General features: G+C 39.4%; 2 protein-coding genes across 3 annotated transcripts; one reads left to right on the plus strand and one right to left on the minus strand.

Moving 5' to 3' along the window:
- Window positions 1-227: 227 nt before the first annotated feature.
- Window positions 228-10840, plus strand: gpr174 (G protein-coupled receptor 174). 2 transcript variants are annotated; one of them, XM_027004956.3, is made up of 3 exons: window positions 228-517; window positions 7918-7982; window positions 8222-10840. In XM_027004956.3, the coding sequence occupies exon 3, from the start codon at window positions 8450-8452 to the stop codon at window positions 9500-9502; it is 1053 nt and encodes a 350-aa protein (XP_026860757.1). In that variant the 5' UTR covers window positions 228-517; window positions 7918-7982; window positions 8222-8449; the 3' UTR covers window positions 9503-10840. The 2 variants fall into 2 exon arrangements, with proteins under 2 accessions (XP_026860757.1, XP_026860760.1); XM_027004959.3 differs by lacking the exon at window positions 7918-7982.
- Window positions 10841-11406: 566 nt separating this feature from the next.
- On the minus strand, window positions 11407-15881 carry LOC113574181 (integral membrane protein 2A). Its single transcript, XM_027004910.3, has 6 exons — window positions 15671-15881; window positions 15049-15183; window positions 14180-14371; window positions 13951-14061; window positions 13334-13478; window positions 11407-13239 (listed from the first exon to the last, which is right to left on the minus strand). Exons 1-6 carry the CDS (start codon window positions 15740-15742, stop codon window positions 13151-13153), a joined length of 744 nt encoding a protein of 247 aa, XP_026860711.2. The 5' UTR covers window positions 15743-15881; the 3' UTR covers window positions 11407-13150.
- Window positions 15882-17160: the final 1279 nt, after the last annotated feature.

The following is a 17160-nucleotide window of genomic DNA, read 5'->3' on the forward strand; positions in this document are numbered from 1 at the left end:
CATTATGTATAAACATGATTAAAAATGATTATGCTAGCCTATTTCTTTTATTAGCCAATGCAATATGTGTTAACCAAATGCTCATGGTATGCACAAGAAGTCCTCTTTCACGTACAAAAGAAGTAGGGATCAAGAAATAGCAAAGTGGGCGAGCTCAAGCGAGCGTCACATCTCTCAGTACACGCCCCCACAGTGAGACAGGAAACTCTATCAGAAGTGATAAACGAGGAAAATGTGAGGTAACACAGCGCAGCAGAAAGCAAAAGGTTGTGGACAAAGAGGGGGTCACTCAAAACAGTTTAAAGGAGAAACCTATGACAGAAATAAGGCTTCACAGCAAAAGTGACTTGAGCGAATTGATGTGAATGAGGAAAAGTGAATGAGAGAGAAACAAAATGACATACTGGGCTGCTTCAGTAATCTAACACTGACACTGGTGGTGATCATATGGGCAGATGTCACTTCTCAGTGCATTCCCTCATAAGCCCTTGGAAAGAGGAGATACATTACAAATGAGGTAAGACATTATCTTTTAAAAACATTTTAACAGTTATTGGTTAAAACGTGTAAGCCAGAGGGCTGAATGCTGTCTCTGAGGCCAGGGCTGGCAAGGGACTCACAGCTCAGCTTAGTTCTGAAACCTGAAGAATCCTAACTGTTCTAGTCCTGCTGAACAGGAGGGTATCATGGGAACAGCAGAGCCTGTGTGCTGTCATCATCATGGAAGCAGGCAAGATGTCAGGCCAGCAACCACACCACTACTTGTGATGCAGTAATTTGGAAAGAAAAGACCCTCCCCCTCCTTGTGTGGGGGCTTGGGGTAAAATGCTAAATTTATTTCTACTTTTTTAGAACAATGCAGTTGTTTAGCAGATTTAAGTAATCACTTTCATAGCTAAACATCAGAACACCCAACCAGTCTCCCAAACTCACTGATATACAGCAAGTAAATAATGGCTTTGTTTTTGCTGTTGATAAATGCCAGCTCTGGGGAGCCTGATAAGGGCATCATATCACAGATGCTACACTGACTAATTTTAACTACATTTTCAGTGTAGTTAAAACAAATTTATTACTACTTCCAGGTCAGCTCCATAAGAGATGAATCAGTGCTTACAAAGTTAAAGTGACTTTCCAGTCCTCCCCATATAGTGTACCATACAATTGTGGAAACTGAAAAAGGCTTCTTAAATCTGTAATCAAAAACCCCCTTACAACCATACCATGTTCCATGGTAAAAAAAAAAAAAAAAAAAAAAAAAAAAAAAAAAGATACAGTTGAAGAATAGGAAATCGAATCACAAATGGAAAGAGAGATGATTCATTTGTCCACTGCATGTGTCAGACTCCCACAAGAAAGGTAGCATGGTTAAGGAGGGAGTTCCCAGAGAGGTCTTGATCAGTTATGCATGAAACTCGTGCCAAAGATTTTTTTGCAGATGCGACTGTATTTCACTTTGCCATTGCTGAGATGTAGGGGAGAGAGCTCAGCTCTTCTCAGAACTGTCCGGCAGCCCAGTGGTTTCAAGGGTCGGGGATGGGAGCTGGGGATGGGGGTAGGGCAGCCATTCACATTGATTTGTTTTTGATGCCGTTCTGCAGCTCAGCTCCTCTGAGTGTGTACTTGGCTTGTTTTGTGGCTCCTCTTTTCCCCACATTCTATCTGTTGAGCTATCCAGATTCCCTGGAGCATCATCCAGCACCACCCCCCACCCAGGGGGCTCATGACCATCTCCCAGATGCCTCACTTCTCCTGGGATGCTAGAGAAAGAGCAAAACTCTGTTTCCTAAACCAAACATCGCCTCTGGGTCATAGGGTGGAGGAGACTGACAAAATGTAGCACATGTAATGTACTTGAGAGAGAGAGAGAGAGAGAGAGAGAGAGAGAGAGAGAGAGAGAGAGAGAGAGAGAGAGAGAGAGAGAATACATAAGTACTTTTTACTGGAGAGAGGAGATATGAAAATCTCAGGCTGACTGTGTTGTGAGGCCTAAAGCCAGGATAAACTAGGGTGAAGAGTAAGGACTTAACTTCATACTGCTGTGTGCAGGCTTGTGTGTTGGTTGTAAAAGCTGTTGGAGCTTTTAATGGAGCTAAATGGAGCTGTAACACTAGTGGAAAGCTGTTACACCTCCATACTCAATTATGATGAATAATTTCTAAGAACAGTAAATAAATAATGCCCAGATAAGCCATGCTGGTAAAGCAGGAAGATTCTCATAGATGAGGCCATATTTTGCAACATCCTTTAATGTTACTGAGGTGTCTCACTGATAACAAAGTTTTCAGATACACAATTTATCTAAACTGTCATCTACTGCCCACTATGTAAACCAGCAGTAGATGGAAGTTTACGCATATACTTCTTCCTTTTTACAACAAATGTGTTTCAAGATAATGAGTGTAGAGACAAAAATATGTGTATATTGGCATTGTCATACATTTATAATTTTGGCCTATTTCTACAATGTGAAAGATGTTTTCAAAAGGTGTAAATGGTTCTTTGAAAGAACTCATAAACATTTCAAAGAAATGTATAAGGCTTTGTGGTTATGCTATAAAGGTTTTGGGAAATGCCAGTGTGGGAGGGAGTCTTTCACAGGGCATAAACTCTGTGATAAACTTTCCTTTGCCAAAGCCCCCACAAAAAAATCATGGCCCCTCAGTTTTTTTCTACATTTCTGAAATAGTTCTGTGAACATGTCTTTTCAGCTCAGTTTTGTCCCTGTTGGTACATATCATATGATACATATGTGAAGCCTCTTAAATTTGAAAGAAAAAAAAAATTGTGAGGATATAAAAAAAAAAAAAAAAGCTGCTTAAAAAGTTACCTATATAAAGAATGCATTTGGTATAACAAGTCTTTAATTAGAGATGAAATCCTTCCATATTCTGATACCTCAAGTCAAAGAGGCCAAACTCTGGTCCTGGTATAAAGCAGCCAAATACCATTATTCCATTATCAAATGGGGTTCTGAGTTTGGTCAGGGTTTAGTGCTTGAATACACCTTAACCAATGCAAAGTCTTACCAGCTTTGATCACAGTGTCAGAGCAAAGGAAATATCAAACTTGGAATCACTGACCTGTTAAACTCCAGCTCATCATATCTGAAGTTTGGCTGATGTTTTTGTTCCTCATGGGCATATGAAATATGACATATAATATGGATTTCTTTATTGAAAAAGGGCAGCAAGAAGCATTGACTGGTGTTAGACAAATTGCAGTGCGACTCAAAAAGAAAAGGGTGGATAGGACAATGTGATGAAATCTCTTGGCATTAAACATAATAGATGCAACAACTGGTTGGATGGTTAGTACAGGCTACATATGAAACCTACAAGGATGCACCAGTTGCATGAGCAATCTCTAAGGAAGTAATGATATGGTGAAAGTTTCATTTTAAATTTGGTTTTGAATGGTTGATATAAGCTTTGTGAGTAAGCCTGAAATTAATAAGCTGAGTTCTAGGTTTCATATGGGTCTAAAAGGTGTTGCTCCACATCCTGCCTTTAGCTGCAGCAACTAAGTAAACCTATCCAAACAAAGATGTTTCCCAGAACCTGCAAAACATGTCCATCACAATCAAAAGCTAAATTTGTATGAGAAGGCACATATTACTTCCAAGTGTGCTCTTGTTTTAAATAAGTGAAATCCTATTTTTTTAAAACCCCAGCTGTTTTCATTAAGGCCCATTTCGAAAACAGTGCAGTTCAAAATTAAACTATTAATTAAAACACACGGTGGCTTTAAAAACTAAATTTATGTTTGAGCTTAAGTGCTAAGATAAATATATATAATTTCTGAGCATTTAGAAATGCATATGAAATCAAGACTATTCTGAGGTACCAAAGAATGAAGTAAGCTGTTTTAATGCATTTTTATAATTAGTGATTTAATTGTAATGTTAACAACACTGGGAGAAGCAAAGAAGATTTCCTGCTTTTAGATTGCATGGATTTATTTAGTGTGTGTACCTCTGCATTGTGGACTATTTTCCTATGTCTAAAAGTCCAATTTGACTTGGATCCAGTGAAAGTAATGAGGGTGTATAATTTCTCACCTTCATATCTCATTAGCATTCAGATCCAAGGATCAAAGATCCAAGGATCTTTGACTTCTGCATTCCAAATAAGGCACTTATATTTTGTAAGGGCATATAGCATGTGCATGCAATATGATTTGTGCAAATATTGTGCAAAGTTTGTTTATCACATGAATACAAAGACATTTGAATGTATTTATATTTAAAAGAAATATTTTACAATTTAAAAATTATATGCAAATAAAATAAGCATTTGATTTATTCCAGCACTGACACTGACACATATACTGCTGTGCCTGATATGCTTATAACAGAACAGCACCTGCTACCATGTCACTACCATGTCAGTGTACTGAGAATGTTCAGCTGTCTAACATCTAGTTGGCAGTCCTGTAGTCAGAAACTAACCCCTGACTAGGCCATAGGTGTGACATGATGTGTTACTGATAGGGAAATATGGGTGAGGTGAAATGTGTTGAGCAGAGGTTATTAATTCTGTAAACAAACAATCCCATCAATGCATCAGAAACAAACTTTAATTACCCAATTTAATGAAAGAATAAAAGGATGTGTGTGTATGTGTGCCAGTTGTCATGGTCTGCATGCTTATGTCGATGTATAGACAAACATTTGCCAAGACATTGTCAAACCATATTTACATTTGTTCGTGCTGCAGAGAACACTAAAAGTATATAAGCAAAACCTTTTTGTTAATGACTTACACTTACTATAAAGTGCAATTTGACGATGAGAGTTCATCAAAATTAACAAGATAGATTAAACCAAGCAAATTAAAGCAAAGGTTCACCAATTGTACCTGTCCTGAGAAACTTGCAAGTTTACTACTGGGGACATGACTTTCAAGACTGGGGTATTAAAAAGAATATGTTTACACAAGCTGCTGGATTACAAAATTATCAATTACTAATTAAGACCTAGCTAACTATCTGACAGTCCTGAAGGGGTGAATGGTAATTTTTTAAAAATGGTGCCAAGTTTAAAGTTTTTAGCCATTATTTTAGTATTAAATATATTCGCTAGTTAAGAGTGCAAACTTTAACCCATGCAATTTGTTTCTCTTATAACTTAGCGTAGTGATATTTAAGCAGTGTGCTACTCTGAAAATGAGAATGACAATGAAATATAAAAACACCCAAGCAGTGAGTGTGTGTACAAGGAAGGAACATCTAATAAAGAGCTTAGTGTGAATATGAAGTGCCAAGTTTGATAGGAAGCAAAGCTACAAGGAAACCAGATAATATGATAATAAACAAACATTTGCTGGTGATTCACCATTCTCTGAAAGAAGAATAAATGTGTAAAATGACTTGACACATTGTTTATTTGACTTTATTTTAACTCAAGTGTTCTGACCTAAGATGCTGTTGTGTTGGGGATGCAGAAGATGAGGCTTTGTTCGTTAACACAGGCTGTGACTCTGACGTGATCTAAGGGGCCAGTATGTGCAAAAGCCCTTGGACTTTTTGAGTCTGATATACACTAGTAAGTGGGTGCAACCAACCAGCAGATGCTACAATGGAAACATTCCAGGGACCAGTTCTGTATTCAAAATCAGGAAAAATACATAGGGCCAGGGGTGTTTATAGGTTTCCTGGCATGCTGTCCAGCAGTGCAGAGGATGCTGAAGGTGGTAACTGACCCTGTACTTGGTCAGGGCTAACACTGCATACTAGCCTAGAGTAAAAACAGTAAAGGTGTGAAAACAATTAAATAATACATATGTGATTATGCTGTTTTAAACAAATATTTACTTATATTAGATTTATCAAAGTGGTTATCCTTTACTTTTATCACAGCTTTGCATGTTCTTTGTGTTCTCTTAACCACCGTCATGAGGCAGTCACCTACGATGCTTTTCCATTAGTCTTGAATAAATTCTTAACGTGAGCTGAACAATTCTGGGGTGAAGTTTTAAAGTTCTAAATGGAAACTAATTGCTGAGGAGGTATTTAATTTGTTATTTTATTATTATATTTTTAATGTGGTATTTTTTTGTTTTGTTTTGTATTTATATATAGACATTGACCATTTATATAGGTATTAGAAACAAATTTTAACCATTACATTCAAATACCTTTAAGACTATGAAAATCATACCTTCAGTCACTGTATATGCTTCTGTATATGCTTTCACTGTATATGCTTCAGCCAACAGCAGTTTGGTGCCTTGTACAATCACAAAACATTTTTATGTGTTTCTGTGCTCATCTATGGTATTGGCCCTTGCACACGCATAATGTGTTACTTGCAATGGCCACTTACATTAAGAGTTTTTTTTATAGAACTATAGTAATGTTTTGATCATGCCAGTCTTTAATTATTGCCTGAACATGTTATGTATTTAATGGGATTGTCAGACAATGTTTTATATAAATGGCAGAGAATATGGCTTTTGGCTTCAGTGTCTGATACTCTCATGGAATTGTGTGCTATATATGTATTTGTGCATATTTTGGGGTGTGTGTTCATAGAAAATGGTACAGCATATCAGGAAAGGAAAGAAAAACTGTATATTTCACTTCTGGCCACATGTAATATTAGGTAGACCTGTAAGGTATACGTCTGTCATGCTTTGTGTACGGAACTACACTTAGTTATATGCACACTTTAGTGTGCTTTACTTTGAAACTGTTGATTTCATCAGCAATAAACTGGTTTTCAGATACTACTGTTGTTGTCCCAGAGGTGTGCTCAGCATTACCATTTCTGAAGAATTTTATCCTCTTTTTCCATAGCTGAATCTTTCCACTACCCTAGCACAATATGTTCATCATCTCACCTCTCATTAAACCATGTTGAGAAATCTCTCCACTTTTTGGCCTGCTGTTTGGCCTTACATCTTTCGGGGTAGTCTTTAAAATTTTCAGTCTAATTATTTTGTATGTTGTAAACTCGATCGATTTGATGATCATTTGTGATTAATTCTTTCAGGGTTGATTTTCAATCTTCTTGTAATAGTCCACAAATCACTTTTTTTCCCCCATTTTCTCACCTGGTCAATGCTGTCAATTATTATTCCTGCAATATCTTCCACCCTGATCTTCAAAACTATTGATTTCATGTCTCCAATTGCAATGATTCTAAATTCTGACTGATATTCCTTTCTTTCAGCATCCTTATTGCTAGAAAGTTTCTTTTATTAACAGCACCCTGATTTATGTTAGTTTGTGTATGATCCCACAGTCAGACACCAAAATGAAAAGCGTGGTGATTTCAAGTGTGTTGCAGGTTCAACATACTTTTTATTAGTAGCAGATACTTAACCAATATGAAAGTCTGCAGTGGGCTACCTATACACAATAATAAAGTGATTATGCACAGAAATGCCCCCAAATAAATTCTGGCCAGACTCTGCTCCTTAGGCTCATGTAATGGTCTTTTTAAATAAAAATTGCTTGACTATACAGTTTGGTCCCAATTGTGACAATACACAGTTACACCATAACAACAACTGCTGAGTACATTGTTAGACACGTGCACTGCATGTTCATGCAATAATATGGTGCAGGTGGTTGAAAATGTGGAAAGTCCCGGATGCTGAGGTGTGAAGGGTATTTGACAGCATGCACTTATTTGAACATTTTTAGCCCACAGACTGGCGTAGGAAGGTGTAGAGCTAAGTATCAAGTAGGACTTAATGTTTATCCAACATTAATGTGCTATGTCTACATTTTCATGAGAAAAACACTGAACATTCTGTTATAGCTCGCAATATTAAAGAAACTCATAATTGTTTTATCTTCAGATCCAAATATTAATACCTAGGATGAAATGTGCCTTAAAACAACCTTAAAATTGAGTACAAATTTGCTCCAAGCACCTTGTTTTATTGAAGTGTCCTGTTGTGTCTGCAGGTTTCTCTGATCAGGCTACTGTCTGGACACCAGAGATAAAGTTTCATGGGGTACTAAACCTTTGAGTAAGCAAGAGTATTCTCTTTGCCATGTCTGAAGCTCACTGTATGCATACATGAAGTGTTAACTACCAAAATAGGAAAACAGATGCAAAGTAGATGCAGATAAATGGTCCAGCCTGTCACATTAGTACTGCAATGCAAATTAATGTTCATGAGCATGACATGTTTTAAACAAGATGAACTTTGTGCCTTTTACATTCACTCACACTGTTTCCAATCTGCCATCCTTTTTTGCTTTTCAGAACTGGATACACTAAAGAGACAACACCACTGTCCTAGGAAATTAAGAAGGCTGCATTCTCTCCATCCTATGGGAGAAGGTCCACACTAGATGACAACCTGATGACAACCTGATGGAAACACATGACTACATTCCGCACCATTGGCAGAGATGAGCTCAAATAATATACTTGGAAATGGGGAAATCTGGATTTTGATCATTGCTCCAGAATGACCTAAGTGTCTGACTGATGTTTATCAGAGCTTCAGGGCAGACGTTTCCTATCTGGACAAATGAGAGGAAAATGAATAAAAGCAGTTTCACTTGTGAAAATGAAACAGTTTCAGACATTAAAGAATATCAGCGTTATACCTATGCAGTCATCTATACAGTAATCCTGGTCCCAGGGCTGATCAGTAATGTGCTGGCACTCTGGGTCTTTCATGCATACGTGAAAGAGACCAAGAAGGCTGTGATCTTCATGATCAACCTGGCCATTGCCGACCTGCTGCAGGTACTGTCATTACCTTTGCGCATATACTACTACCTGAACAAATCCTGGCCATTCGGCCATACTCTCTGCATGTTCTGCTTCTACCTGAAGTATGTCAACATGTATGCAAGCATCTACTTCCTGGTGTGCATCAGTGTCAGACGCTGCTTGCTCATTATCTACCCGCTGCGGTACAGCATGACGAAGAGGCGCTTGGACCGCAGCTGGTGCACGGCAGGCTGGTTCATCGTGTGCGTCGGCTGCTTGCCTTTCCCCCTGCTGAGAAAGGATCCCTCAGCTCCAAATACTTGCTTCTCAGAGCTGCCCATGATGAACCTTACCATAGGAAGCGGAGTGACACTTGTCACGGTGGCAGAGCTAACAGGGTTCGTTCTGCCGCTAGCTGTGGTACTCACGTGCACGTGGTTAACCGCTGCCAGCCTGCGTGAGAAGAACTGCGTGCTGCAAGATGCCGGAGAAAAACGCAAGGCCCTAAAGATGGTGCTTAGCTGTGCCTGTGTCTTTCTGGTGTGTTTCATGCCTTATCACATTACTTTCCCTTTGGACTTCCTAGCCAAATCTAATAGGGTCAACTGCACATTCAGGAGTGCCGTACAGCGCTCCCATCCTATCACCTTGTGTCTGGCCAGCTTGAACTCCTGCCTTGACCCAGTCATGTACTACTTCACCACTGATGAATTCAAGCGGCGTCTCTCAAGGCCGGAGTTGGCGGAAAGCCTTCATATGCAGCGCAGGATCTCGTGTACCACAACTGAAGCGACAGCATTGCACTCTGAACAAGAGGAGTAAAGATATCGCTCCACTACCTGCATATCAGGAGTGTATTATGTCCTAATTCACACAATGGAGAAGATTTTGAAATGTGAATAATCTATATACTGTGAGCCAGAGTTCATGTAAAACTGTGATCAGTCAACGCTGAATATTTATGAACGAACATGGTGAAGCCCTAATAATGAGCCATGAATTATCTGTTGTTCATGTGTGCATATTTAAGTATAAGATGACACATTATACTACTGAAGACTTCTGACCAATGAATTAAGCACAGCTTAATGCAAATACCCAGTAAATTCATATCTCATAGCTAAATTGAAAAAAAATAATCAGTAAACATTTTTTAAAGAAAGGAACAAACAGGTGGAAGATTTTGTATGGTGTGATTGGCTTATACCTGTGTTGCTGCCTGAGATGGTATTACATTTCATAGAAAATGTGGGCAGAAGTTACAGTTTACTGCAGAAGTACCTCCTCTAAAATGGACTTTTTTAAAAGGTACACCTCATTCAGATGTTAGACCACTTTCAAATGCACATAATTTTGAAAGGAAACAGGAATGCAATGATCAAAAACAAAACATTTATTTTGTAGCAATTCATAATTTACAGCCAAGGAGTTGCCCAAGCGCATGGAACAATTAGTCCTTAACATACCTGTTTTAAAAAATAATCTTTAAAAAATAATAATTCATAAAAGCATTTGGGGAATGTTGCAATGTTAACATAAAAATCATCCCCCACCAAATAAATCTCAAATAAATAAAAATGAATAATTTTGTAAGTTGAATGTCCTTCAGTCTGTCATGACACATTTCAATTACTGAAATTTATGTGTAATCTTTCTATATAAAAGATGTTCATCAACGGATTTCCAAGTGAGGTATTTGTCTCCTTGGCCATGGCCTCATGAGGCTGGTTATTTCTGAGACACTCAGAATGGTCTCTCTCATAAAAATAACTTTTACTGACAACATGCAACAACAGTGTAAGAAAAAATATTTCATGAAAAACACCAAACCATGCCTAAGTCTCAACAAGCACTAACAGATTCTGTAAATGCCAAAAGAATAAGCTATTCTCTGCCAATGTAAGGGCTGACGAGGTGTATATCAGAATGTCTTGAATTGCTAAAGCACCAAATGTATACAATTTGTAAATGTGGTTGACTGGATTTTAATATCTGGTTTAAATGAGGTGGATGTGGAATGACAATGAGGAAACTCTTAATAGAAAATTTGAATACAGCATTTACTTTTGTAACACAATCAAAACCATCACACTTTACAGGCATCAGCAGAATTACCCCTGAATCACTGTAGCTAAAGCATCATCAGGATATTTATATCACTTACGGTTCACAAGGTTGGTATGACATCAGAAACCTGTCACATGGTGTGGTAAAAAATAAATAATAAAAACAAATCTCTTCATAGAAACCTTTTTTTCCTGCCTGTGTAGGTAGAACAAAATCAAAAACTGTTTTAAAGAAATAGCTTGGTTACGTGCCACCACTGCCCCTGGCCTGTCACCGTGGCCATTGCTTTTCCAGTGCCATTACCCTGAAAGAGAAGGCTGGCCTGCAGAACTCCACCCACAGGGCAGGGAGCCATGGAAGGAATGAGCTGACTGCAGACTGAGACACACAAACACCCTGGGGGTGTGGCTTCAAAAATTATGATCCTTAAATTTCCATTTTGGCCACAGGAAAACATTTCTGGGTAGTGCTGCTTATTAACAATATAAAACTATGTAAAATTAGAGGTTTATTTTTAAAAAGGTGAACCAAAATTACCAACCTAATAAAAAAAAAAAAAAAATTAAAAAAAAACAAAACTGCAAATATTTCTCTCACACACACACACACACACACACACACACAAAATGCAGACACAATATAACCCATGAAAAAAGTGATGCGTTTAAGAAATGCATTTATTTTTGACAACGCACAAAATCATATTTAGTCAGCAGTTTAACATTAACAGTAGTTCATCTTTCCTTAATTAATTCCAGAATCTTTTAGGCCTGCTTTCTTCCTGCATCAGCAGAAACTGAACAGAAACAGAGCTCCTAGGGTTGATTGTCATTCTCTGATCAGAGGTCAAACTACTGCGCTTCCCAACATCTGCATTCACTTGTTTTACAACATGGGAGATATGGGAGATCCCAAAACAGACAATGCTCCATAGGTTTATTCTGGAGTTAACAAAAAGCCTGACCAGAAGAGGCATGAGCTATGGCTTCAGGAATCTTTATAGCAATGCCGAGCAAATGCATGTTTACAGGGTCTGAGCAATCACTCTTTTACATAGGCAGATGTTCATGTGGACCTGTCTATTGTTTGAGTGCTGGTCTTAAATCATATTACTCAGGGCTTCTGAAATCTCAGTAAATTAGGACAAGCCCCCCCCAAAAAAAATAATGGTAGATTTTTATCTTCTTATTGCAGCATCCTGTTGCTGGAGGACACAACAAGTCTTTCCAAAACATTAAAAATGAACAGAGGGTCTGAGCACTGAGCAGCCAATCAGTAAGCAATCTCTGACACACCCCCAGTCTCAGGAGTTGGTGACATACAAGCCCTGGGATGAAGCAAGCGGGGACTGAGGGACTCAGATGTAGACATGGCCAGGCCAAACTGCTCTGTGGCCAAATCTGCTCTAGTAGGGGCGAATGCATTGCCAGCTAAAGAGCCCGGTGTACTGCTGAGCCAAAAACATCACAGGGAAAGATTTCTCTCTGACAAGCGAACTGCTTACAGACTCGACATTGACATTCTCCAATCACCAAACAGCATACAGGCTCATGTACAACCTTGAAGACATCAAACATTCTTAAACTGACCCAACAGTTTGTATGAAGCATTCATAGCGCCAGTTTGGCCCTTGAGAACCCACGTCTATTGGCTGTTTTAAATCGTATACGTCAGCAGGGAAACAGGCTTTTCGGCAAACAGCTTCCATAAGCAATGCTACATACAGTGCACCTGGTGACATTGGACCAGCAGACGCGCTGAAGTTACTTAAATACATTTAAACAAAAATAAACAAAAAAAACCAGGATAAGAGTTATAAAAAGCATATGCTTGTCAAGAGTAGTAGACATCATATGCTCATTTGTACACTGGTGACAAGGAAAAGGAAAGGTTCTGGTAAAAATCACAAAGGCTAGAGCAAAGGTTTATCAATGTGCTTAGGTAATAATACATCTGCAAAACAATGCAAGCACAGACAAGAGGTCAAAATGCATCACATTCCTGAACAATGTATTTAGGATATAACTAACCCTTACTAAAGGACATTTAGCACAGGGGAAAGAAAACCAGTGCAGCAAACAAGCCTAAGGTAGCCCTCACGCTGTACTGGGGATCAAGTTACATGGTGACAAAGGTATAAGAAATTATGCGGAATGCTTTAGGACATTTACATCACTAGGCCCTAAACAGGAGAAGAGAAAAGTCTGCTGTTGCTCAGCAATATAAAAGACCACCCCAAGATAAGCGATACAGCAGGAGCTGGAAGACAGGCCCTTTCTTCTCAACCCTCCCCCCAACTCTAACCTCCCTTCACCTAACTGCACCCTCCCCGGGAATGGGAGAGGAAGGAGACCCCACCCCCACCCAGCTGTCATGTCTGTCCCCTCCTGACTTTCTGCTCACTCAGGCTTGGCAGATCTTGGTTTCGATAACAAATGTGTTCTCAAAGTGGCGGACTTTGAAGCACTCCTCCACTGACCGCTTCTGGATGCCTGCGTTAGACACGTTCAATAACAATTAGATTAGAATTAGTAAGAAATGATCACAGGCACACAAATCCATCCAAAGAGATCAATGTGCATTTACCCATAATTTCACTGCGACGCTGCATCCGGTATGTAGCTTTGCCCTCACACAGGTTGTATATGTAATAGCCCAGAGGGGCAAGATCATCGATGCGTTCAGTCACCACCAGATCCTCATGCACCAAGTAAGTCTTGTATGAGCCAGACTGATGAGACATACAACAAAAAAAAGTCAACACTGACACTATTTTTAATGCAATCTTGAAAACCAAAAGGTAACAAAATATAAAACAAGCATTCCCATATTTTTCAAATTAGTCACAGCTAAAGTTGCAATACCTCTCAAAATGATGAACAAGATCATTTATAGGGAGTCCAATAACACACTGAGCTGGTTACCATCAATACTTGCAATTGTGCTCTCAGAAAGGTTCCGAATTGATAGTGTCCATTCTGTCACGCAAACATTTTATGAGGCTTGACTTTTACCCATAATAGATGAGGTTTTTAAAAACCTGTAGGAACTTTGCAACCCTGATGGCTTTGAGGCCTCAAATAATTATGAATTACCCCCCTTCATGTACATCTTACTATCTACCACTTCAGTATGCAAGCTGACACCATGAACAGTCCATAGCAGCATAGAGAGACTTAAGGGTGCTGAATTTCCACACACACCATGAGCTGCATGAACAGATCCAGGAGATCCTGGGGGGGCATCACCACGGACGTGTTGAGGGGTATCACGAAGCATCTCCTCAGGGTGAGGTCAAGGTATGCGGTCAGCTTCTGTACACAACATAATTCACTGGTCACAGTAAACACAGTCCAGTGATGACCATGTTCAGGCTCAAAACTCTTCACTTTAAGACGATTCATTGCCCAATTCTGAACACCCCCCCAGTACCCTTTTAAAGTCGTGCAAGATGTAAGCTGGGTCTCCCTCCCCAAAACGGGGAGCAGGGACGTTAATGATGGCTACGTTGTCACGGATCTCCACGTCTTCATCGATGCGGGGCAGGTAGTATGGCTCACGGGCCTCCACGGGCATGTCGGCGCCATCGACCTCAGTGAACTGCATGGAGCCATGGTAGAGCTTCTGCAGAACTCAGACAATGCACGAGTGAAGCCAAGACACCAGCCAAATGTGGAAGTGAAAGGAGGAATTAATCTGGAAGGAGTGGGACATTCTGAAGGACACAGGTTTTGCTTTAAAAGGGGAAGGCAAAACCAGACACCAGTTTTTGTCCAAGTACTACAAACAAACCCACAGGCACCCCCTTGTGTACATGAGGGGGAACAAAAATGAAATTACTGTAAGCAGGCTGCACTCATCACACTTATTGACCACAAAGGGGAAAAACACAGGGGTGTTCAGCAAATGCAACACAGATTTTAGTCAAATATTTCTGGCACAAATAACTGTTGCTTTAAAATACTGACAAAACAAAAGTATGAGTAAAGGAGGCAAGTGAAAACTGGCAAAAAAACTCAAGTTTCAGTCCTTGATGCCATGCTAGTTTACTCAAAGACTGAAATGTTTCATAACTGCTTTTAGGTCTCTATATGACATTTGAGGAAAAGGACTTGTAACTGGATAAATGTGTGGGGGTGCCATTTCAGATGTGCACAAGTGTATAATCTACATAATCACACAAATGTTTACATAGAAAAATGACATGCATTTGTACAAATGAGAGAAATAAAGTGTAAGTCATATTTAAATATTTAAAGTAACAAACCAACATAACCACTTCGTCAGCTAATTAGACGCACCTTGGGGGTGAAGTACCTATACACACAGGCACCGCCAACGATGAGGCCTGACAAAATGAAGGCCAGGCCGAGTAGGGTGAGCAGACAGCGACCCGTGGAGCTCTCGCTACTGTACACGGAGGCTGTCTCCGGATCCTACGTGTTTCAAAAGGATGCAAGCCTTTGGTTAGTAGTGAAGAGGTTAGATATCCAGAACAGTCTCTGGTACAAACATCAATGCACTGACTTGCAGAAGACATTATTTGAAAACATTGTACTGGATCCCATGTTCAATTTTGATCAACATCGTTGTTATAAACAGACACTGTCCGTACAAACAATGCAAAGCGGCGACAACCAAACCCACGTCACTACAACAGCTGGCTATAGTTTAAAATGGATGCCCATAAACGGCTTTATTCTCTCAGATTTTCGAATCGCACCCATGCAGCGGTTGACTCGGCTCGAATTCCGTGCTGTAATGCATGTTTCAAAATTCACGTCCGAATAAGCAAAAAACAAAAACATACAGTTTTAAGTAGCCTAATAAAGCGTAAATAAAAACGATATGTTCTGCCGGGTAGGCCGTTGCGGCGCAACCTACCAAATGCCCTCACGAGCAGCCTCTAGCAACAAACCTTACGTTTTCTGAGACGAGGGCTTCCTTTCCGAGCGCTTTCTGCGCCAAAGCAGAATTAAATGCAATCTTCACCATATTCTAGGTTAAAGTGTTCTTTAATGCAAAAATGAAAGTGTCACTGTTAGCGATATCGTGCCTAACTATCAAATATATCACTACAGATGGTCCCGCAGTGCACTGTAAGTGACGCACTTTTGTTTGCAATTCGGTGCAATCGGATTCCGGTTCCTGTTATCCATATATGGCGCGGCAACAAGACGTTTGTGGGTCATTCCATTTCTAGAAGAGTAAGCCCTTACAGACTTCCTCTGTCTGCCACAGACCTTTAAATTGATTATATGATGTTCTTTCGCTTCCTGATATATTACTAAGGCTAAACATTAGCTGTTAATAACTAAAGACTATTATAAGAAATTGCATCGATTAAAACGAAACGTGCTAATACAGATCACCATATTCCAAATTGCACTGAAAGGCAAGAAATAAAGGAATTTTGCTGTATTGGAATTAATCTACAGCGTTTCCCTCAAATACGTATTTCAAATTAAGAGTTTGCTAATAAAAGTCTTAGCCACTGAACTTGGTAAGACAATATCTGTCTTGTTAAGGTCAAAAGTGAAAATGGTTATTATCTTGGTCAAAATTATTGTCTGTCAAAGTAAATTAGCGATTTCTTTAATCATGTTATAAAATCATGTGTGTTAATTTTATATGTCAATCATAACTTTTAAGTGGAGATAATGGATTTATAAATATTGATTACTGAATTTTTTTTATGTTGACTGCACTTCAGATTTACCATATTATGACAAAGCTTGTGTACTGTGGATGATTATATTGAATGTGTAATAGCTGAAAGAGAGCTGTGGGTAATTATTTTTCAGACCAGATAACTGGAGTTAAACACCTATCCTGATGCAGGAAAAAAGACTAGCATGCCTCGCAGCCATTCTTGTTTTCCACTTTGAAATAATCTATCAAGTGTGCTGTTAAATATAAGCTTGAGTCTAAAGAGTATCATTATTTTGGTCAGTATCCATTCTAGATAATGGTGTAATCTAGAAACTAAGAGAACTATGGGTGATTGTTCTCAAGATGTACAGTTTGAAGGTCTTCACCCAGACCTGAATAAGATTCAAACCAGCAAAGCTCAGGTCCCTGCTTTTAAGAAAGGGGCTGTGACAGAGATCTGACTTAGGATGGATAAATGGGTGCTCTGGCTGCTATGCCAGGTAGCTGAATCTTTGATCCAGTGGTCCTGGGTTTGAGTAACAGGTAGGGTGGCTGCCTTCAGCCTTCATGACACTGGAAGGTAACTGATAAGGTCTCTTTCTCCATCCAGATCCTGTCAGTCAAGAGTCTGGGCAAGGTCTGCACCCTGCAACCTGAAGGACATTGAAGCACTCCAAGCAGCCAACAGTGTTGCTACAGCTACAGGTGTTGCTGACAGCTATAGAAAAAAACAGGGCTTCTGGAGAATTTCATCGCACCAC

The sequence above is a fragment of the Electrophorus electricus genome, chromosome 16, assembly GCF_041902795.1.
Source record: "Electrophorus electricus isolate QZ-2024a chromosome 16, ASM4190279v1, whole genome shotgun sequence".
Lineage (NCBI taxonomy): Eukaryota > Metazoa > Chordata > Actinopteri > Gymnotiformes > Gymnotidae > Electrophorus > Electrophorus electricus.

Bases quoted from the DNA above. Each gene is read 5' to 3' on its own strand.
- gpr174 (XM_027004956.3), top strand. From the start codon at position 8,450: ATGTTTATCAGAGCTTCAGGGCAGACGTTTCCTATCTGGACAAATGAG.
- LOC113574181 (XM_027004910.3), bottom strand. From the start codon at position 15,742: ATGGTGAAGATTGCATTTAATTCTGCTTTGGCGCAGAAAGCGCTCGGA. The intron at 14,372-15,048 runs GTGCGTCTAATT...TGAGTTCTGCAG, and splicing joins ATAGGTACTTCACCCCCAAG to AAGCTCTACCATGGCTCCAT. The intron at 13,479-13,950 runs GTGTGTGTGGAA...ATGTCTCATCAG, and splicing joins ATCTGTTCATGCAGCTCATG to TCTGGCTCATACAAGACTTA.